Consider the following 24,244-nt stretch of genomic DNA (forward strand, 5'->3'; position numbering starts at 1 on the left):
TTTTCAAGAATTTCCCACCAAACAAAATAGCATTGTAATTCATATAGTTATTATTAAGCATGTTTCTGTGCCTGGAAATGAAGCAATTGTTGTATTTGCATTTTTTTCTCACGAACATGTCTCGTCCTCTTCGAAGGTGGTTAAATTCGTTTTCCCTGTTCCATATCAATACGTATATAAGATCCAAGTTTTCAGGCTTTTTTATAGGAATGTTGTGATAGTTCCTATCTTTCAGTCTACCGTATTGCCTCGTAGGTTTCCTCTGAAAGTAAAAAAATAATCCAAGTACGATGAAGCAGGTTATTAATTTCAAGATTTTTTGTACTAGTCTAAATGTAATGAGCATTGTGAAATCAATTGTGTAGTGCAGTCTACTGGCGATCACATGCCTTTTATATCAGTTGTGGAGTACATTTCTGAGAACTTCTGTGACAGAGACAAACAATGCAAACTTCGAATAGTACGCGGAATGGAAAGGAATGGTAAACATGATCCGATCTCGTGGTACGAGTAGTTTAGTCGGTGACATTGTAAGTTGCAGAAATATTTGGGCCCTATTTCACCACGCTAACAGGTGCGACGACTACTATCTTAGAAAGCCATTTTGAAAATTCGCTTATAATACCCACGAAACACCACAATTATAACGCAAACCTGACACAGCTTTAATCTGATGTCATGATTTACTGACATATTCTATTTCGACAGATATTTATTTGTATTTTTGCTCACTAATATGGAGGCCATCGGGCACGTTGGCGCGATTTACACAGATTTTGAAAAAGCTTTCGGTCAGGTGGATCACGCCATTCGGTTGCGTAAACTGGAATAATTGGGTATACAGGGAGACTTGCTACACTGGGTTCAATTTTACCTATCCACTCGATCTCAAGCATTGGTTAATAGGTGGATTTCGGTCCGATTTCGTAGATGTACCAACAGGTGTGCCTCAGGGCTCACACCTTGGTCCTGATCTGTAAAACTTCTATTTATACGAAATTATGCATATGTTTTGATTGAGCATTCCCGTTATTTAATGTATGCGAAAGAGAATAAAATTTTCTTAAATATACGTATTGAAAAAGATTGTCAAAACCTTCAAGAGAATTTAAATCAGTTATCAAGCTATTACATCTAAAAAAAAATTAAAGTAAACGTCTCTAAATGTCAACTGATTACTTTCAGTCGCTAACGAAACAATATGACATTTCCATGTAATTATCATCCAGGGATCAGCAATAGTTCGTGACCTTGACTTGCAATTTGACGAAAGGCTCACAATGGGCGAGCAAATAGACATCATTGCCGATAAGGCGTACATAAGTCTCGGATTTGTAATGAGAGTCTGCCAACCTATTAAGAATCTCGCGAGTATAGAGACCATTTATTGTGCATAATGTCCGTAGAATACTCGAATACGGTAGTTCTGTCTGGTCCCCTCAGTATATAACCCAAGCGCAGCGACTTGAATGGATACAAAAGAAGTTCATCATTAATCTATTACCTTAATTACAAAAGTCGCACAAATTTTGTCGCATAAGTAAGTGAGTATCATGGGACACTTGACACACATTGACGTAGTCCCAAACTAAGCAAAGCTTGTACTATGGATACTAGGCAATGGATAAACATACGAGTACTTTTGTAGATAAATACATACTTAAATACATATTGAACATCCAAGACTCCATACGAGGAGGGTTGCAGATTTCATAAGTTCACTCTCTTAAACCACCGGCGCACCGTGTACGCCATGATACATGCGTCGGCGGCCGATCGTAAAATCTGCCAGATCACGAAATTCATGGCGCCATTTCATGATTTGGCTAAGGGATATCCGCCATATCGTTCAAATTTCACCGTTTAACGATTTGGGCAGATCATGAAATTCCTAGGCATATCATGAAATGCCGCCATATCGGTTCTGGCACTACGCCTCTCGCTTCACTCGCTCGGCTCCTGCGTTGTCATCACAATTCATACTAACCACTCCTCACTTCGCTCGTCGCACTTAAATGTTTATTTTTTTCGGCATATCACGATGTGCCCGGTATAGATCTAGGACTATCAAAGAATGCGTTGCTCTAATCGATCTGCCGTATTGTTTCTCAGGCACATCGTGATATGCCTGGACAACTTTTTGGCATATCATGAAATGGCGTCATTTCACGATATGCCTAGGAATTTCGTGATCTGGCGGATTTTACGAACGGCCGCCGACACATGCATGACGTGGCGTGCAGCCGCCTGGCAAAATTCGAACTACTACTACTATGAAGTGCAAAATTCGAACTTCGTGTCTTGCTGTCCCACTGACGCTTATATTATTTTAAACGAGAGTGAGAGGGACGGTATGATACGAACTTTGATTTTCAAATTTCGTATTAGGTCCTCAAGACTGCCCCGCCCTGCTCGCGCAGCTCGGGCTTTGCGCGCCCGCTCGTCGGACCCGCCACACGCGCTGTTCCAGGTTCCCTTCCATCGTAAAAATTATGTGTATGAAAAATACGAATGTTTGTTCTCGGGTCTTAGGTGTTTAAAATGTATTTGTTGGGTTCCGTTTTTGCCATTTTGGCTCCGGAACCCTAAAAAAGACAGTCAGAAGTCATTTATTCCCAGATAAATAATCCTCCTAATAATCAAAGTAGGTGTCATATTTCTAATGCAAACCATCATAAAATGAGAACGTGATAAACACAAAATTTCTAATGTGCCCCTCTCTACCCTATTGCATGCAATGGGGCAAGTAAGGTCAACGCTCCGATCGCGCACTACTTCGCGGTGTCCAAATGAACTTATTAAAAGTCCCCAAGAGTGGGGGGTGTGCTAGGGGCGAAGAAGGGTGGTCGAAGTTACTTCTTTTCCGGTTTAAGCTCACATTACGGATGTTTACGCGATTGTTAATGCTTCTGACAGACTTCCATTTTAACTCTAAGATCAACACTTTAGGTGTAAGTTAAATATAAGGTCATAATAAATTACATGCTATGTTTAATAAAAAAAACACTATATGTTGTACGCTTTTTAATCTTTAATGCCTGATGTTGATAGTTTAAATTGTAATATTTTTTAAAATTCTTAACTTTTGACGTAGAACAAAGACTTTCATAGTGAGGGTTCCACCATTTCCTCAAATTAGCGTGCGACCCTCTACGTTTTTGATTGAGCGCTTCGCAGAGGTTGCATGCTGACTCCCCTTCGTCTTTTTTGACTGCGTAAGACGTCTTCCAATTGAAATAAGCGAAATATCTCGCTACATCAGTCATGAGATGGGCCATCAATCTTGCTGTTTCTCTTGGGCCAAGCTTAGTTGCGTCTATGTAAGAATGTGGAGGGAGAAACCTGAAAAAAGTGGTTTAAATAGTTAATTTTACCGTTGAAGACTGCAATTAGCATACAGTACCTAAACAGTACCTAATATCAATCAGCTACTAGTTCTACCAGTGGCGTGGGGTGAATATTTTTGTAAGGCAACCCGGAGAGTCAATAGTTAATGAAAATATTTTTTTAAGGATTGTGGGAAGAAACGAAGAAGGGTCAATTACGTTCGACCGCAGGGCACAGGCGTCCTATCAGAATAAGAGGGCCTGGACCGTAGTTTCCACGCGCGCCCAGTGCAGATCGGGAATTTAACACACATCATTGAATTTATTCGCAAGTGTGATCCACACTATTGTTTCTTTGACTACAAATCTCATGGTAAATTTCAACTGTAATTTTGCACATAAATTCCAAAAACATTAAAATGTAAGCCCAGGTTCGAACCCTCGACCCTGCGCTTAAGAGCTCATAGCTTAAAGCACTATATAGGCTACCACGATAAAAACTAGCCAGATACCTCGAATAATTAGCACCGCCATAAACTACCGGTAAACATTTCTGTTTGATGGCTTTCACTACATCACTAGTCACGTAATCATCAGCTAGCACAGATTCAAATGCTAAAAAAAAAGTATAGGGTCTCAACACTTCTTCGGAAACAACAGCAGTATTATTACACTCCGAGCAACAAGCGCCTAATACGTCTAAAGTATAGTCATTAATGGCACTCTCCTCTTTTATCTCTGCGACAATCTTTTCCCTTTGACTCTGAGTCTGACATTCATTTGAAATCCACACCCCAAAATCTCGCTTACTCAATAACACTTCCTGGATTTCAACCATTATACTGCTTTCTACGTTAACAAGCCTCCATTCTGTATTGATCTTGGGAGCAACATATTCGTTAGTCAATCGATCGATCATATGGAAAAAAGGCCAAATGACATCTGAATCGAGCTTATAGGTCCACGTAAGATTGAAGTAGTTATCAAACCTCTCGTCACAAATTGGATTTGAGGCTGCATCCTCTTGCATTGCAAAAATATATATTTGATCTTCATCCCGAGCTCGTGGTAGTTTTAAATAACCATCATCAAATCTGTTTTTCAAGGATTTTCCACCAAACAAAATAGCATTGTAATTCATATAGTTATTACTAAGCATGTTTCTGTGCCTAGAAATGAAGCAGTTGGTGTATTTGCATTCTTTACTCACGAACGTGTCTCGTCCTCTTCTAAGGTGGCTAAATTCGTAGTCCCTATTCCATATCAATATGTATATAAGATCCAAGTTTTCAGGCTCTTTTATAGCAGTGTTGTGATAGTTCCCATCTCTCAGTCTGCCATTTTGCCTCGTAGAGTTGCTCTGAAAGTAAAAAATTAATCCAAGTGCGATGGAGCACATTATTAATTTCAAGATTTTTTGTACTAATCTGAATGTAATGAGCATTGTGAGATCAATTGTGTTGTGCAGTCTACTGGCGTCGACATGCCTTTTATATCAGTTGCAGAGTGTATTCTGAGAACTTCTGTGACATATACAGACAATGTAAACTTCGAGTAGTACGCGGAATGGAAAGGAAACATGATCCGATTTCATAGTACGTTAAATCGGCAACGTTGGGAGTTGCAGAAATACCTGATTTAGAATAATTTGGACTCATCTCTTCCCGGAGGTGACTTTTACGCTACCCAAGTGGGCCTCAATGCTCCATATTTACAATATAGAATTCCGTACTCCAGAACTACAGTTTGAAAGGTAGCCACCACATTATTTCCGCAAGAAAATCTTCATGAAGGTTCGCTACTGATTTTTATTTATTCATTTATGCTTGGGGAGCACTATCTGTCATCTTCCGTATGAATGTTGTAGTTAGTAAAATCCGCCATATCACGAAATGCCTAAGCATGTTCAATAAAGAGTTGTAGTATTGTATTGTTTGTATTATAAAAGAGAACCAACAGCGTACACCATAAATAAATAGGTAGATACTATTTGTATGAAAAATAAGAATGTCTGTTCTCGAGTCTTGGATGCTTAATTATTTTTTTAATATGTATCTATCTATCTATTTAAGTATATTTATCTGTTGCTTTGTACCCATAACACAAGCTTTGCGTAGGTACAGTCGAGTTCATAAACTTGTGAGCAAGGATTTCATCAAAAATATCTGAATGTAGAAGCATGTTCAGCAGTTTCACTTGTACACACTTTCAACTGTACTTTGGAACTAGGCCAATTGTCTCGTGATACTTATTTACTAACACAACCGCTGTACATTACACGGGAGGGTTTGTACCTAATTAAAAACTGTTAATCATACATCAGTAGCAGTGGCAGTGGGCGGCGCAGATTGCTCGCAGGACTGATGGCCGATGGGGTCAAAAGGTTCTCGAATGGCGTCGGCGGACCGGGAGACGAGCTGTCGGTCGGTAGGCCTCCAACAAGATGGAGCGACAACCTGGTTTAGATCGCGGGATCGCGGTGGATGCGAAGAGCACCGACCGTTCTGAGCGGAGAGCCTTGGGGGAGGCCTATGTCCAGCAGCGGACGTCTTTCGGCTGACATGATGATGATGATGAAGATGAATCATACATCGATGTATGACGTCAAACACCCGTCCCAGTGATCTTGTTTGCATTCCCCATCGCATTCGTCATGGCGTTTACATCATCGATTAATGGATTCGACGACATCCATTGTGGACTGAATTATTGTAATTGCCATCGCACGACCCGCAAACACGTCCGTCCGTATACGGTTTGTGTGAAGCCTAGTTTAAACAATCCTGCAAATAGGGAGACATTGGACATGCGAGGTGAAGAATGTGTGTAAATAGTGAACGAGTTTAACTTAGATCTAAGTTACATGCTATTTTTGGCGTCATTTCCGTCATTCAAAATATTGACGAATAATCCTACTAAACCTGCTAATATTATAGATGCGAAAGTTTGTGAGTGAGTATGTTTGTTACGCCTTCACGCTGAAACGGCTGGACGGATTAGGATGAAATTTGGTATGTACATAGCTGGACATCCGGAATAAGACATAGGCTTCTTTTTATCCCGATATGCCCACAGGATAGGAATAAAATCTCAAAATAACAACAATTGGGCTTAGAGTCATGAAATTTGGCATGCTTATTTTTAATCCAACTAATGAAAACCACGTAATTTTTAGGAATTCCCACGGGAATTTCGTAAAATCTCAGAATTTCAATTTAATTGCTGTATCTAATGATTTACGCGTGCGAAGCCGCGGGTAAAAGCTAGTTTTAAATACATTAATTTTCACCAGTTCGGACCATCAGTCCGTCAGTCCTTGAAGGTTACGCCATAATTTTCTTATCATTAACGTAATGATGGACTAAAATGACGCAAAAATTTCCGTGTCACCGATGTCTTAGATTTGTGATATACCTACTTGCGGTAAAATAAACAAACTCAAACTCAAACTCACAACATTTATTGACAAGAAAAAACAAACAGTAAAATAGGACGCATAATGTTATTGTAGCATATGGCAACACTGCCCCTTGGCCTTGGTTGTAATGGCGTTCCTACGCTTCAATTTGTTATAAAATAAAGTATTTAATAACCACGAAATTAATTGTTTATTTAGATAAATAACAATTATTAACTTGAGACTCTTTCTTTCTTTCTTTCTTTCTTTCATTTATTCTCCTTTAATGCAATCAGTTCTTCTTGTGGCTGTGTGTGTTATCATTCGCTTCAACTCTCGTGGCTCTTCCTATACCTAGATACATTTGTGTGAGCCTTTATTGACAATCGATAAACACCTTCTTCTTAAAATTCAGAGCGAAGTTTAATTTTAAGTTTGATGTCGAAATAAAGTTATGTCTATGTCCATGTCTAATATTCCCTATGCTTGTAAGGTTAAGATATTATCATTATTATTGCCAAATCACAAAGCAAGTTACAGCGAAAAACAAAAGAGGATTGATAAATTAATTTCGAATTTTCTATAATCAGTTACGTTGTCCTGATTTTATTTTATTGTTTTTTTCCTAAATACAAGTAAATCGAGCACAAAGTGAAAGCAAAATACATCTTTATTTCCGCAGTATTTCCTTTTTCGCTTCATTTAATAGTCGGAACAGAAATCAAGAAGCGTTTTCGCGGGACAATGCAAATAGTCTCGCCACAGCTCCGATAGTAGCCATCAAAGTCAACTGGCAGTTTTGAATGGTTAAAAGAGAAAAACGTCGCAAAGGTACGGTGCTTTCGCTTTGCTGTTTGACACAGTAATTGTCATTGCTCACTTTTTTACAATGTGGTCTAATTCCAAAACCATTTCGAGGAATAGGTTTTATCACATTTTAGTAAAAAAATACTAAATGATCGTGTGTATATTTGCAAAATAACGTTTCACCTTTGTTTGACCTTCATCGTAAATAAACGTTATGTAACTAAACCGCCTATACCTTCCGCTTTCAAATTTAAAATCCAACTAAAACCAAAATCCTTCAAATTGATGTCTTACATTGATTTAACGAAAAAAAAACATTGCCAATTATGATGACCGAATAGACTAGGGCCTAGCCTAGTAGCAAAGACTATAGTATATATAGGGAGACCTAGTAGTTAGTGGATATGTCGGCGGCCGATCGTAAAATTCGCCAGATCACGAAATTCCTAAGCATATCTTGAAATGGCGCCATTTCATGAATTGGCTAAGGGACATCCGCCATATCGTTCAAACAAAACTCGCCATTTAACGATTTGCCTAATGACGTTTAGGCAGATCATGAAATTCTAAGGCATATCATTAAACACCGCCACTTCATGATTTGGCCAGTTTAGACAGATCATGAAATTCCTAGGCATATCATGAAATGCCGCCATATCGGTCCTGGCACTTCACCGGCCGCTGTCGCGGGATGCTCGCTTCACAATTCATACTAACAACTCCTCGCTCCGCTCGTCGTAACTACCTATTTTATCTTTTTTTCGGTATATCACGATGTGCCCGGTAAGGAGCTAGGAATATTGACAAATACTTTACTCTAATCGATCTGCCATATTCTTTCTCAGGCACATCGTGATATGCCTGGCCAACTTTTAGGCATATCATGAAATGACGCCATTTCACGATATGCCTAGGAAGGCCGCCGACAGATACTTACACTACGATATTGAACTACTGATATATCGTGAAATGACCTAAAACATTCTTGAAATCTTTAAACCAGCTTGGTCGTGTTATATAGTTTTGGGTGTTGGTCCCGAAAGGGCCAGAATATTAAATATAAATATGTGTACCTAAAACATATCCATGTTTTATATCTTTAAACCAGCACTTATTGTAGATTTATTATGGTTTTGACGAAGTTTGCTGTGTGGAGGTTTTGGGAAAACATGTGTGAAATGAAAACAAGATCAGACGCAACTTAGCTTTTTTATTTTCTTATTGATATATCATAACCTAATTAGTTTACTTTTAAAACTTTAAAGACGAATCTTTTCCAAAATATCACGTAAAATCAAAACTCCGATATTTTAAAATTAATGTTAGATACGTAGGTAATTGATATATAAGTAAATTACCTTTCATGTGAAAATGTCGTATAAAAAAAAACTCATAAAAGCTGACATAAAATTAATACAGACGTAACAAAAACCGAATATCTCTAATGCGGACCGATTGAAAGTTCCCCAACTCCTACTAAGCCTTCCACAGAAGTTCCGGGGATTCCCGGTGAACTTTCGGAATTTTAAAACATTTTTATTTTATAAATGACGCCGTAAGAGACTTAGGCGCGGCTTCGCGTTCTTCCTTGAACTTAGTTCTTTGTTTAAAGGCATTTTAACGGCTAGGCTTTAGCACTTTGGTCTAGATTGGAGCGTTATTTGTTTTTTCCTCTTTTGACTTTGCAGTGTCCTACTAATATTATTATGTGTGTGTGCACACTCTTTCACACTAAAACAGCTGAAAAGTATTATTTAGTTAGGCGGGTCATGGTAATATCACATAGGCGACTTTCATCCAAATATTCCCCCGCGAAATCCTAAAATCTTGAATGCTAAGTCTGGACAGATTAATAATCTTTATTTCTATCATAAAAATATTTTTTTAACAAACTTATTGTTTATTGAATCAGGCGATACTTTACGGAGGTCCATGTCAATGAACTGTCAACAATTACTTTGCTCACCCGCCTTACGATAGCCACGTCATATTTTTTTGTGGTCAGTTCTATTTTCAAAATATAAACTTTTCGCGTGATTGTTCTATGCAAAGTAAATGGCCATGATGCATTGAAATTTTGATTTAGATGAATTTGGTATACAAATTAAATAGTTATAGTCCCGGGGAAGGACATAGGATAGTTTTTATCCCGGGAAATTGCATACTTCCCGCGGGATAACGATAAAGAAATCTACGCGTACGGAGTCGCAGCAGCATCTAGTAGGAAATAAAGTGAAACGTATGAGTGGACTGTAATAAATAAATAAAAGCAAACGAAGAAATAATTTGATGAAATTGAAATATACTTGATAACACAACCACACAACACAACCCAATAATGACAAGTAACATAAGAGAAAAATATACAAAAAATACAACAAAAAAGTATAAAACTCCAAGGAGTTTGCTACATAAAGTAAACCCGAACTTATCCCCTGATAAAGTTTATGCTTTAGGTATAGATAGCAGTTAGTTAGACTCCCTGTCTATTGAAGCCTCAACTCCGTTCCTCAGATTTAAGGTGTTTTGACATGTAAATAGATCTGCCCGAAACACAGCTTAACTGGGCACACATAGTTCATGAATTCAAAACCGCTGGCAGTTAAAAATGCTTTAACTACCTTGATAATACACTGTCAAATCTTTGTTAAAAAAATTATATTCTGTCTTTTAAGTACCTACATAAAATTATCCGTAAGTTGATTCATGATCATGATCGTGAAAAAAAATCTTGTTTTTCTTTCTTTATTCTTAAAAAACTACAGTTAATGTCTCTTAATTTGTGCCCGAGTCTTTGTCTCCGTAGAAAACTAAAAAAAGTCAAGTCTCTTATCCTGCGGGAATATCGGAGAATTCCTTCTTAATGAATCTCTAAGATTGATAACGAATATGAATCCCAAATTTCAAGTCTCTACCTATAGTGGCTTAAGCTATGCATTGCCAGTCAGTCAGTGCAGTACTGTTTTATAAGTACCTATACGTAGATTATCATGTATCATTTTTAAAACATCCGAGGTAAGCATCAATTTTAGAAATCAACGCATAACGTCTCTAATTTTTCTCTCTTCTCCTATTTGTGTTTTTGTTGTGATGTAGTGTGTTTTTTTTATTTTAATGTCAATAAATGTTGTGAGTTTGTGGGAAACAAAACTATAAATATTCTCAATAGTCTCAACAAAATTTAGAGCAAACCTTGGCTTATCTTAAACAAATCTCATTATGCGGAAACGCAAGCTATAAAATTTATGCAGCTGTCAGTTTAGATGCTTGCAATCGAGTTGGCAGCGATTTAATTGCTTGCATTTTACCATTGTGAGCTCAGCGTAAGATTATACCGCGCAGTATCACCGAATTACCAAATAACACCTATAAGCCAAGCTTTGCCCTAACTTTCATTGCGCAGGTACTTCTTCTTCTCAGGTCCTTTGAATTGTCATACAAAATGACAGATATTCGATCTTAAGTCGGTCCCAAATTAACGATCGTGACTGTACCTATGCATGTGCATTGTTGACTTTCAAGCTGAAATATTGAAGATACGACGTTTGTTACGTCACTTGGCAGTAAGCTATGCAAAGATGCAAATTAGTGAATAAACCGCTTATTGAAATGCGATGACAATCAGTTCGTCTGTCGCAGCCGACGACAGTTGTTTTGGATCGACCCGTTAAGTTCAGCCGGATTTATTCGGGTAACATCGGCGACTCATGCAAATGAAGCGAGTGTATCTTTTGTTTTATTTAACTTCTGTGTTTATTTATGAAGCGTCTCATATTTTCCTGATACCCTAGTACAATTAATGTAATTTTAATGTACCTATAACTCTTTGTGTAGAAAAAACAGATTACATGGGAAACCATTTCACAGAGATGAACTCACGGTGAACTTATCCCTTAAAGGAGTCTCTTCGAGCTGTTCACAGACATCTGAAGCAATAAGCCAACATCATCAGCCTATAGCAGTCCACACTGCTGGACATAGGCCTCCTCCAATGAGCGCCATTACGTCCTGTCCTCGATTCGATCCGTCCAGCTTCTAGCAGCCTTTCGCAGATCGTCACTCCACCTAGCTCAGCCCAACCAGTGGTCCGCAAGAGCTAAAATAAGCCGTGAAATATTTAAAAACTTTAAACGAACACGCCGTTACGTCGAAAAGTCGCAGTTTTTGAATGGTGTGCCAGTGAAAAGTGAACGATATTAATGCTGCTAATAATAATGAAATCTGAGTAGTCTCTGGTCAAGAAAAGCTTGTAAGCCACTGACCTAGCTGGAGCGCGCCCTACACTACATTTGCTGAGACGCGGTCTCCACTGAAAAACTCGTTTACTTAAAGCCTGAGCTATCTGACACGGTCTACATGGAACGGCGGACGCCTATTGTAAAATATTAGTCATATTATTATCGGAAATAAAATTTTGTTGGCCCCCATTTTTGCATTCCACAGCCACCAACGTCACCTATTTAATGACACTTGGGTTATCAGGACGAATCTAATGATACCTTAATTGTCTAAATCCATCCAACGGTTTGAGAGGTATGCGGTAATAAAGAATATTACATACAAGATATGCGCGAAAAACGATACCTCTCCTTGCAGTCGGGTAAATAGTATGAGCAGCACTAACTGACGCATTTTACCTGCGCCTGAACCCGCACGCCCTTACTCCAACGGTAATATACTTATTTTGGTTCCAGTATAATTAATCCGTGAAAAATTAGCCAAATATTAATTTAATGAGAATCCAAAAGCACATTGTCAATTAGTAAACCATCAAACTCAAACTATACCAGCCTCTATCGCACTTAAGCGCCTCTTAAGGCCATAAACAGCTGGATGGAGCTCAATATTCGCGCCATCAATGTAGTTAGCGGTATATCACGAAACACATTGAACAAGCGCCGTTAACAGCAAATCACGAGTTATGAAGGAACCCGGGCAAGAAGTGCGCTGTATTAGCGTGCCGGTCGGCTGGTATGCTCACAATATGATACAACTTCATTTTAAACTTAACCCTCTCTTGATCTTTTCCACCAGGGCTTAGTTTCTCGAAGCATATTAGTCTAATAATATTAGTTTTTCTCTCATTTTCCCATAAAATTTATGAGACAAAACACTAGTATTATCAGACTAATATGCTTCGAGAAACTGAGCCCATTCAGGTGAGACGATAATTGACCTCTAATTTGTATGGAAACAGTGTGGATTGGCGAGAATATGTGATACAGTTTTTTTTTTTTGATATTTTAAAGTTGTATTGCTGCGTGCATGGAGTGTTTATTAACTCTGCAATGGAAATACGATTCTCGCGTGTCATCGCATTGGCCGCGTTTTATCTTTAGTGGAAATTTTTGGTGGAAATCGGCGCGATTTTAATTCTAGTGCCACCTTGTCTCGCCACGCGTCGCTGGTGTTAAAGCACCTTTAGAGTTCCTAATGATTCACGGTTACGTATACCAGATTGAGGCGTTACTTTGCACAGGTCCAATCAATGAACTACGCCACTTGACGTTGCTTTTTCGCTAAAACAACACAATGAGAGAAAGTTTACAAGATAAGCAATGAGCAGACTTAATTATCGCTACAGAGCGATCTTGTCCGGACAATAATACAATGACCCTTGCAGCAGCACAGAAAACAGAGGTAAGTAACGGTAAAGTAAACGGAAAGAATAATGCAACAGATTAAAGCAGATGATGCAAAATCCTGGTCTTCTATGAATCCTGGTCAGTATTTCAATTTGGATATAAATCGGGCAATGTGTGATCAAATGTACAGTATAGTCACCTGCTTTAATATCAGTCACAGCGGAGCGTGCAAAAATATCTGACACGTCCTACTGGCTCTAGAAATAACTAATAAATAACACGTTTTGTTGTTTCAGATCTTATTGGTGCTAGTGACTGTACAACCAGAATATTAATGTCGCTCTGGACTCGTCGGTTTTCTTCATTTTACTGAAGATTCAAATAAGAAAGAAAAAGAAAACCAATCTTCTCTTTCGAGTTCAAAACGACATAACAAACTAGTTTAAACGTAGTTATCGAAACTTAATCAACAGTAATAAAAGTTACCGACACACTTTTCATTAAAAATATTCGTTCAAACATAGCCCAATCAGAACACGCCCCGCTCCAAAAAGTTTTGCCGTAAAATTAGGTATAAACCGCGAGAAGATCACTCAAAGTTCTAAGAAGAATTTATGTTTTACGATGAAAAATCGCGGGTTGATACGACGTCAGCATACCAAATACACTATGATTATTGCATATTAAAAAAGAATAAGTATGATTTAATTTAAATAATAGTAGATAGTTAGGTCAGCCTCAGTACCCATCAAGAGAGCATAAGGAAAGTAGTTAATACCTAGGTTATGATTAATAATCGATTTTTGTTTACATTACACTCTCTATAACGGGTGTGACCTGTAATATGAGCAAATAATTAAAACATAGATCATACTCCTCAAACTGAAGAACATTAGTTCAGCGACTTATGAAAATAATTATTTTTAAGAAACTCATCATCATCATCATCCCAGCCTATATAAGTCCCACTGCTGGGCACAGGCCTCCTCTCAGAATAAGAGGGCTTGGGCCATAGTTCCCACGCAGGCCCAGTGCGGATTGGGAACTTCACACGCACCATTGAATTGCTTCGCAGGTTTGTGCAGGTTTTCCTCACGATGTTTTCCTTCACCGCATAGCTCGTGGTAAATTTCAAATGTAATTCCGCACATGAATTTCGAAAAACTCAGAGGTGCGAGCCGGGGTTTGAACCCACGACCCTCTGCTTGAGAGGCGATAGGTCAAACCACTAGGCCACCACGGCTTTTTAAAGAAACTATTACACTTTTAAATTTATTCGAAGAAGCAATGTAAAGCAAAATGCTTGGTGTTTGTAGCGTGACAAGCGACTTCAGTTGTGTGTGTTCTAGGATGGCGTACATTGATAGCAGTATTTAATTTGTATGTATGTATGTAAACTCTTTATTGTACAAAAGAAAATAAACAAAACACAATTAACAAACTTTGAGATACTTGTACAAAGGCGGACTTATCCCTTTAAGGGATCTCTACCAGTCAACCTTTGAGTAGATGAGAGGATTTGTATGAAAAAACAAAAATTCAAAGACTCCGTTATTTTTAAAAGTCGCTGTACTAATGTTGCTTAGTTTGACTAGGGCGATCTGTTTTCGTTTTTTGCACGTAGGTAGGTATAACATCTTAGTTTGATATAGGTACTTCAATCAAACTCGTGGTTTGGCATTTGACACTAAATAATAATAATAAATTTGTTCATTTCAGGTAAAAACCCATAGCAAATTACAAAAAAATCAATAAATTAATATAAATGTAATAAAGTTCCAGATTAATGGATAGGGAAAAGAAACGGTGACTCTTATTTCTTCGAAAACAAAATTTGAGCCCGATTTAGAGCGGCATGACAAAGCCAGTCATATTCATCATCATCATGTCAGCCGAAAGACGTCCACTGCTGGACATAGGCCTCCCCCAAGGCTCTACACTCAGACCGGTCTTGTGCTTTCCGCATCCACCGCGATCCCGCAATCTTAACCAAGTTCTCGCTCCATCTTGTTGGAGGCCTACCGACAGCTCGACTCCCGGTCCGCGGACGCCATTCGAGAACCTTCTGACTCCATCGGCCATCAGTCCTGCGAGCAATGTGCCCCGCCCACTGCCACTTTAGTTTGCAATTCTTCGGGCTATGTCGGTAACCTTAGTTTTACTGCGTTCTAGTCATATTGCACGCAGTAAATTTTACGGGGTATCCCATTCTTTATAGCGCAAAAGCTCAATTAGAATCAAACGTAAATACGCGTGGCATAGTCGGCGGTTTGCTGCAATGCAATGCTTGCAATTACTGTCGCACCCTGTATAAGGTTTGTGTTACAGTAGAGGACTATACACTTTCCCTTCTACAAACGAGAACGCAACTAAAGTTATAATTTCTAAAATTTGTATGATTAAGAGACTAATGAAGACAATAATCCATAAATGGCCAGGTTTTGCGTTTGTTTAGATAACAAAACGAAGTCAGCGTTTTGCTCGTCTGTCTGTTTGGTCATTTTTTTATTTATTATGGAACTTTGATCAATAGATAGGTAATTAACATGGCAGTTCCAACGGGCCTAAACTATAAAAACAATACAACAACCACACGATTTAAAGGAGTAACGACTCAAGCCAAGAGGGACATGACATGTCCAAACCATACCACCGGAACCCCTGCAGTGCACAAAATGTCTACCACAAAACTGCCTACTAACTTTTCCAAAAATCCGTACAACAATCTAGCGTCTCTGGACGCACTGTCCGTGAAAGTGTAAAGATATGCTTACAAAAATATATAACTTGGTTTTAGTCTAGCAAAGCAATAGACTTCATAGTACTTTTTAAGAGCATTTATTTAAGTAAAGTTTTATACAAATTAAATGTTGCTCTACTGTAAGTACCTAGGAGGTACATACCGGAACATTAATAATGTTCAGGTATGTAGTTATACTATACATCTGTAACCTTACGGCTTTCCGACGCTAAAGTACAAGCTGTATTTGCGTAAAACATGGTGTTAACAAACTTTAACATAAGTAGTTTATGGCTCACATGTCATGTTTAGTCATGTATAATCACATGCAAATTAAATTCTCTTACGCATATTTAAAATTTTGTATGTGTTACAAGTTTTGTATGTGTTTCTATAAGTTAATCAAAATTTTCACGACATGAGACTGTATTCTATTACATTCATTATTATTATTATTCATTTCATTCTTATTACTCATCTACATGACATACCTTCATTACATACATAGCACATGCTATGCTACATATACCTACGCATAAAAAATATTAAACACATTATTCATTCAAATAAATATTCCAGATGGTATGTCAAGAATAAATACATGTATTTTATTAAAATCAATATTAAAAATTACATTTATCGTGTAAATAGGTATATGTGAACAAAATAAATGAGTTACGTTAAAAATATAAATGAATATATCTTATAGTTATTATAAATACTAATTGTGTAAAAGTAGGTACTATGTTTCTTCCACCATGTACCATTAATAATATTAGTCCACTATAAACTCTAGATCCTTGAAATACTCCAGCTATTCCTGACTCTTTCAATAAACTTCTCAACTATAGCGGCGAACTACCTCAGTGCATCCCAGCCACTACACATAAATCAATTATGTCTGTAGCGCTAAATAGTTTCATCCAACTTTGTGAGAAAAAACGATACCGATAAAGGGGTATTCATCAAATCGTATAATGTATGAACAGAATAATATACAAAATGCAAATGATAATTTGATATAAAGCATTTTTTTTTAGAAATCATCAACTTTACCAGATTGTTGTAAGAAAACCGGCCTGTATTCCCAAATGGGGTAGGCAGAGCACACGAAACGTTACCGCTTCGGAGCCACTTTTAGCAATTTTAGGTTTTAAGTTTGACAAAAACTGTACAAGTCAAAATCAAAGTATCTTTATTTGTCAACATATATGGTTACAATATATACAAGGTGTTACAACGTTATTGGTCATCATTCTCACTATGTTTCGCCCACATGCATACAAATAATTTGCAAGTTTAAAACTCGTGTAAAACTATAAAATTAAAATAGGCCAAAATTATAATAAATAATAATAAAAACAAACTAGATAATTACATTGCTAAAATTGAAAAACAAAACATGTTCGTAGACTCGGGTACCGAGGATTCCGTACAAATTTGTTGTACGTGTCTATAAATATTCATCAAGCAGAGGATCATGGGTTCAAATACCTAAATATCAAATAATATTGAAAATTTGCCACGAGCTTTACGGTGAAGGAACCGTTAGGAAACCTGCATGAACCTGCGAAGGTGTGTGTGAAGTTCCAAACCCGCACTGGGCCCGCGTCGGAACTACAGCCCAAGCCTCTTCTGGGTGGAGACCTGTGCTCAGCGGTGGGACATATGGAGGCTAGGACAATGATGATGATTAGAGAGCGGAATTTTCATGTCATTTTTTGACCTGTCATAGTGACTTCTCACTTGTCAACTTCCGATATACATATTATCGATACACAACATAGGTACTAAATAAAATTAAAAGTAGAGCAAAACTAAACAAAAGGCGGCCTTAAGTTAAAGAGCGACTTCTTCCAATTAACTTTCGAGCAGTTGAAAATGTGAAATAGATGTACAATGAACAATGAATGAATATCAATTTTTAATTTAATAATTACAGTTATTTTTTTCTCAATTTCATGTTGAAATGTTGTAATGTTCAATTAATGTCTCTATAAAATAAATAGATCATTTTTTTAATATTTCCCGGTTTTAAACTACTTCCTTCACAGTCAAATATACATTTATATGCGGAAAAAGAACGCTCCACTAATTTAAAGTCTAATATATCGACATCATTTAGGTAGAATCGATAAATGAGAAGTCACTACGACGGTCAAAGTAATGCCTTGAAAATTCCGCTCTCTGATGAAGATGATGATGATGAACAGTACCGGCCCCCACAGAAAAAAAACGTTCTCATTAAAGTTACTTACACGGAAAAAAGTCAATCAATAACGCGTGTGCTGCCACCATCGATCAGCAGTGGAACTAACTTGTCAGATTGGAGCGCGATCAGTCAACCCGCCCATTACGCAAGACTATCACTCAATCCGGCGCACGTTTGCGTTGTCACACGGCACGATGATGACGTGAGACGAAGAAGAACCAGAGGGTAGCCCCTCCAGCGAGTCCGCCATTATGACTATATCATCGGCAAATCGAAGGTGGGTGAATTTGTATATCCAGTTATGCGTTGTACAGACAATGTTTAGCGAAGAGAAAATATTATTGGGTTAATCGGGTTAAAAGTAATTTTTTGAAAAATCTGTTTATTTTTCTCTGTATAAAAAATTTTTCTCTATGCAACAGGTAATGCGCTACCGCATGTGACGTCACAATATGTAAGTATGTCTTTATCTGTCTAATCTTGAATTGCAAACCTTTATTACTCTGTTATATGTAAAAGTAGCTTAAAAAATGATCAAGAGGATGGCCCACAAAAGTGTAACTTAATTTTTTAAATTTCTATAACGACCAAATGCAATCTATAAGTTTTTAAAACACTCATATTCTACAAGTCACTTGCAGCATTAGGTACAGTGTACTTTATCTAGACATCAGTAATCCAGCACTGGTTCTTCAAAAGGTCAATTGCACTTTACAGCAGGTTGCTACAAAAGATTATTAGAATATTTGTTTCATATTTTTTTTCTATTCATAAAATCCACAAAACGACTACGTCCAATCATTACCATTTTCACACAGTCATACTAATTCATCAAACAATGTGTCCACAAAAACGAACTGTCCCGGAGACTATACAACAATGGGCACCCGTATAGTCCGAGATGAAGATAGATCGAGTGCGGACGAGACGCGTGGTCACCGTGTCTGCGTGAGAGCTAAGGGGGTCACAAACTTGCGATTTAACAATCGCAAACAAATGCGACTTTTTGTTCACAAACGTGGGAATCGGATATTTTAGTAACGAGAATATTCAGTGGCGGACTAACAGTGCGGGGCGGAAAGAACGGACCGTCCCGGGACTCCGTTTCCGTTACGGGGTGCTCCCAAGTGTCCGCAAGTTCTCTTGGTAAAGTCCTAATTTTTCAACAAGGCTTCTAATATTGGAAGGCCTCATTCAGCTTAGCCGCCCCGAACGCGCTCACCACTAGTGTGAATATTAGTGTGCAAGATTGCACACCTTTTTGCAGTAGTTTAGTTTTTAATACATTTTTAATTTGTCTATGGATTTTTGATATGTGACTTTGATTATACTTTTGTTCCAACGGAAAACCAGTGCCTATTCTTTTAATCCAAAATATTGGTCCATCTACCGGTAAAAAATAATGAATACGCGTTCCAAAAGTGCAAAAGTTAATGTGCCCAATATGGGAGATGGTGTGACATCCGTGGCAGGGCAACAGGAGTCTTCCTCGTCCGCGCAGCCAAGCGCGGACCCGCCCTTTCGGCATCAGGAGTCTTCCTCGTCCGTGCAGCGAAGCGCGGACCCGCCCCTACACGCCGCACAGTCGGCACCTTCCCGCACGTCAAGTGGCGCTACCTCACGCTCTACCATAGTGGCGCGGCAGCTGGAGGCTCAAGCCCTGCACGCACGCCGACTAGCGGCGGCGGCGGCAGAGCGCCAGGCGGCGGCCGCAGAGCGCCAGGCGGCTGAGGCACAGCGAGCGGCAGAGCGAGAGCGGCATGTTGCCGAACTTGAGCTGAAAGCTAGTCTCGCTGCCATAGAGGCGGGCGCTAGCCAGCGCGGCGGTAGCCGCGGCACGCGTAGTCGTGCTAGTGTACAGGATTGGGTAAATAATGTGATTCCTAATCCTACCGAACAACATTTACTTAGTGCCAACCCGCCTTTCAGGTTCGATGACACCGTGGTCCAGTGCGCGACACAGGGACCGAGAGCACCGCGCGGCCTGGGTGCCGCGGCATGTGATCGCTCTCCCCAACAGTATCGTCCTGAAGACGGAGGAGTGACGCGCTTAGTTAATTCGTTGGAGAAGTTAATAAATAAAGTTAATTCTCCCGTCACGAAGACGGATTTGCCCACTTTCGACGGCAAGTCTTATTTAGATTGGTTAGCTCTAAAACGAGCTTACGAAAATACAGCTCAAGGTTTGTCGGCAAGTGACAATTTAACGAGACTGTCATGCGCTCTGCGCGGAGCGGCGCGCGAGGCCGTGGCGGGGCTGCTGGCGGCGGCGCGCGCGCCCGCGGCGGTGCTGGCCGCGCTCGACGCGCGCTTCGGCCGCCCCGAGCTCGTCGTCATGCACGAGGTGGCGGCGGTGCGCGCACTGCCTAAGGTGAACTACGACGGCAAAGATCTCGCTATTTTTGCGAGCCGGGTACGCAACTGCGTAGAAGTTATCCGCCTGCTAAATCAGCCGGATTATTTATGTTCACCCGAGCTATTTCAAGCACTGTGGAGCAAGCTGCCTTTACTGCTGCGTCCACGTTGGTTGGATTATGCCCATTCTTGTGTTGATTGCGTTTCGAAAATAGAAATGTTCGCAGATTTCCTGTCGCGTGAAGTCGATCTGCAGTATAGGTTTGGGGGCGTGATGGATTATACGTCGCCCGGCGCCGCTCGGCAGACCGCATACAGAGACAGGGTAAATATTGTTGCTGAAAATAATTCGAATAGCATTCCATCACCAATAAACACGATTGATAATTCCGAAAATATTTGTTCGCTATGTAAACAAACTCACGAATTATCTAATTGCAGTAAATTTGTCAAAATGACAGTAAATGATAGGTGGCAGTTTATCAAAAATAATAAATTATGCCCCAGATGTTTCCGAAAAGGTTTTCACAAATTCAAACCTTCTTGCACTAAAAAAGTATGTAGCGTAGATGGTTGTGGCATGCGTCATCACGTATTATTGCATGGATCAAAACTTGAGCGCGCGGTCGCTGCGCACGTCGACGTGGAAGACGACGATGACGACGACGAGCCCGCGCCATCGATCTCCAACGCAGCCGCGCCCGCGGCCCGCAACGCGCCCGCGGCCTGCAGCGCGCCCACGGCGCTCGCACCGACATCGCCGTCCGACGACTCGGACCACGAAATATTGACGCATGCAACTTCATCGTCACCTAAAGAGTCTTCCGTTCGCCCGCTATTAAAAATAGTTGCCGTGACCGTGTCAGGACCTTCTGGTAGTGTCAACACATACGCATTATTAGATGACGGCTCCACAGGGACCTTTATAGACTCTGACCTTTCTGCTAGGATTGGTGCTACGGGACCGGAAAAACTAATTCATTTAGATTGTGTAGGTGGTCTAGGAAAAGATGTTAACGTACAATACGTCAATTTCAATATAAAGGGTCGCCACTCGACTGAAACACACTGCATCAAAAAGGCGAGATCTTTTAGTGGTTTAGGTGCTGCTCGTCAGTCTGCACATCACGAGAGCGTGCGCAAGTATCCGTACCTCGCCGACATAGCTGACAATTTTTGTTATGAGGACGTTAAACCAATGGTGATTATAGGTATTGATAACTGGCATTTATCTTTTGCCATAGCTACGCGCAAGGGAACCAAGACACAACCCGTTGCTATTCTGACTGCTTTGGGCTGGGTTTTGTTTGGTTTCGGTTGCAGCAAGACTAGACAAGTTGACGTTGTCAACCACACCACACTGAACGAGCCTGAAGTAGAAAATGATCGTTTTATTTTAGAAAACCTCATTAGGGAACAATTTAAACTCGACTCAATTGGTATCTCCAAAAATGAAGCCCGCAGCGCTGACGATGAGCGCGCCACACAGGTTCTCGAGCGCACGGCGCATCGCCTAGCGGGAGGCCGTTTCGAAGTAGGCTTGTTGTGGAAAGCTGACAATCTGGATATACCCGACAGTTACAAGTTGGCTAAATCTAGATTTCTCAGCTTAGAAAAAAAAATGCTTAAAGACTCGTGCTATGCTGAACGTTACCGTCGTAACATACATGACATGTTGTCAAAGGGGTACGCTGAACCTTGCTGCTTGTCACGACCTGAGTTAGAGCGTCCCCTTTGGTACCTGTCGCATTTTGGTGTAATAAACCCAAATAAACCAAATAAATTGCGAACAGTACATGACGCGGCCGCCAAGTCTCACGGCGTGTCATTAAACTCCTTGTTATTGACCGGCCCGGATCTGCTCCAACCCCTGCTGGGTATTCTGATGCGGTTCCGAGAGGGTAAAATAGCATTAAATGCAGATATTAGGGAAATGTTTCCCCAAATTAAAATTATCGAAAGAGACAGGGACGCGCAAAGATTTCTGTGGCGTGACACCCCAAATGAACCGATCAGAACATTCCGCATGTCGTCCATGATTTTTGGCGCTGCGTCCAGCCCGTTTACTGCCATTTACGTAAAAAATAAAAATGCTCTGGAATGGCAGGAAACTTATCCGGATGCAGCTCGAGCAATTGTCTATGACCATTATATGGACGACTGCATAACTAGCCTTGATGATGTCTGCGATGCCGCCAAGCTGGCGGCTGATATATACACCATCCATTCTCGTGCTGGTTTTGAGATGCGTGGCTGGACGTCTAACGATCCTTTAGCGCTTTCGTTGTTGCCAAAAGAATCCTTACTAGAGGCAACTACGATCAAAGATGTCGACATAGATCTAGGTCGCCTGGCCACCCCCGTTCGTACATTGGGCCTCATCTGGCAACCCGCTCACGACGTAATTGGTTTTAACACGGGTGTAAAAAAAGAGGCGGGCTTGCCAGATAAGTTCACAAAGCGAGAGGTGCTGGTGCACGTGATGCGGATTTATGATCCACTCGGGATCCTTGCACCGATCGTTGTTCGCGGACGAATAATGTTTCAAGACGCTTGGCGCAAGGGTTTGGACTGGGACCAAGAGCTCCCTCAAGGCGACTGCGCGGCTTGGAAGTTATGGTACCAAGATCTAATCTCCATATCGAGCTTACGTATTCCACGGCGCTATAACTTGAGTGATCTCGAGGTAGTGAATTGCGAACTCCATCTATTCTCAGATGCGAGTGAGTCTGCATTTGCAGCTGTCGCTTACTGGCGTTTTAATTACGAGAATGGTGACGTTAGACTCTCTCTCATCTGTAGCAAAGTAAGAGTTTCACCACTTAAACCTGTTTCAATTCCTCGTTTGGAGTTACAAGGAGCTCTGATGGCTGCACGTCTCGCAACGTCTATATGCGAAGCCCACCGATTGAAGCCTTTGAGACGCATTTTCTGGTGTGATTCAATGACTACTCTGGGTTGGCTTCGTAGTGATGCGCGCACTCTCAAACCATTCGTATCACATAGAATTGGTGAGATACTAGAACTCACGAACGTTGACGAGTGGCGTTGGATTCCAACTGACTTAAACGTAGCAGATGATGCTACACGTGTTAAACGCTCTGTACTTTCTTCAAAATGTCGTTGGATTGCAGGACCTGATTTCCTTCTTTCTTCAGACTGGCCCGCTGAGCCCCGTATCGACATCAGCGGACTAGGTCGTGAAGAGTATAAACCTAGTGCTCTTGTTCATCTTATCACTGAATCCGATCTGCCCATACCAGTCTCCGCAAATCCAAATCGTTTCAGCTCTTGGATGAGAATGGTGCGAGCAACGGCAAAAGCGCATCAATTCATTTCATTATTGCGTATGCGTAGTCTGCGAAGACGAGACCCTCTTTTTAATTTGCCTCGTCTTGAAGGAAATTTATGCACTTTCCAACCGGCTTGCACATCCTCTCCTAGTACCCATATTATTCCTAATTTGGCAACAAAATTATCCGCGGACGATTTACGTCTAGCTGAATCCCACATCTTACGGCAGAGTCAGCTCGATTCGTTTAAAGAAGACTTCCTGCGTATCAAGAACCGAGAGCCTTTGCCTCGAAGCAGTCGCCTTTTTAAGTTGTCACCTTTCGTCGATGAAAGCGACCAGCTTCGAATGTCCAGTCGCATAGTCGCAACAACGGCCGTCACAGAGGAATTGAAGCGCCCGTTAATTTTAGACGGAAAACATCAAGCTGTTCGGCTACTTATAGCCAGATATCATGAAAAGGCTGCTCATGCAAACAAGGCGTTAGTGATTAACGAGTTGCATCAGAGATTCTGGATAATAGGCCTCAG

At 40.2% G+C, this 24,244-nt stretch overlaps 3 protein-coding genes across 3 annotated transcripts; 2 read left to right on the top strand and 1 right to left on the bottom strand.

Moving 5' to 3' along the window:
* Window positions 1-2,384: 2,384 nt before the first annotated feature.
* Window positions 2,385-4,356, bottom strand: LOC141435879 (alpha-(1,3)-fucosyltransferase C-like). The gene is made up of 3 exons (XM_074098716.1): window positions 3,839-4,356; window positions 3,020-3,342; window positions 2,385-2,461 (listed from the first exon to the last, which is right to left on the bottom strand). The coding sequence occupies exons 1-3, from the start codon at window positions 4,354-4,356 to the stop codon at window positions 2,385-2,387; spliced, it is 918 nt and encodes a 305-aa protein (XP_073954817.1).
* Window positions 4,357-12,662: 8,306 nt separating this feature from the next.
* Window positions 12,663-20,747, top strand: LOC141435880 (uncharacterized; the record flags this gene model as incomplete). The annotated part of the gene is given in 2 exon segments (XM_074098718.1): window positions 12,663-12,689; window positions 19,620-20,747. Coding segments are annotated over 2 exon segments (1,155 nt in total), but the record flags the coding sequence as incomplete, so codon positions are not given.
* Window positions 20,748-21,002: 255 nt separating this feature from the next.
* LOC141435881 (uncharacterized) lies at window positions 21,003-23,563 on the top strand. The gene is made up of 2 exons (XM_074098719.1): window positions 21,003-23,041; window positions 23,557-23,563. Exons 1-2 carry the CDS (start codon window positions 21,003-21,005, stop codon window positions 23,561-23,563), a joined length of 2,046 nt encoding a protein of 681 aa, XP_073954820.1.
* The last annotated feature ends 681 nt before the right edge of the window (window positions 23,564-24,244 follow it).

This window comes from Choristoneura fumiferana, chromosome 15, assembly GCF_025370935.1.
Source record: "Choristoneura fumiferana chromosome 15, NRCan_CFum_1, whole genome shotgun sequence".
Lineage (NCBI taxonomy): Eukaryota > Metazoa > Arthropoda > Insecta > Lepidoptera > Tortricidae > Choristoneura > Choristoneura fumiferana.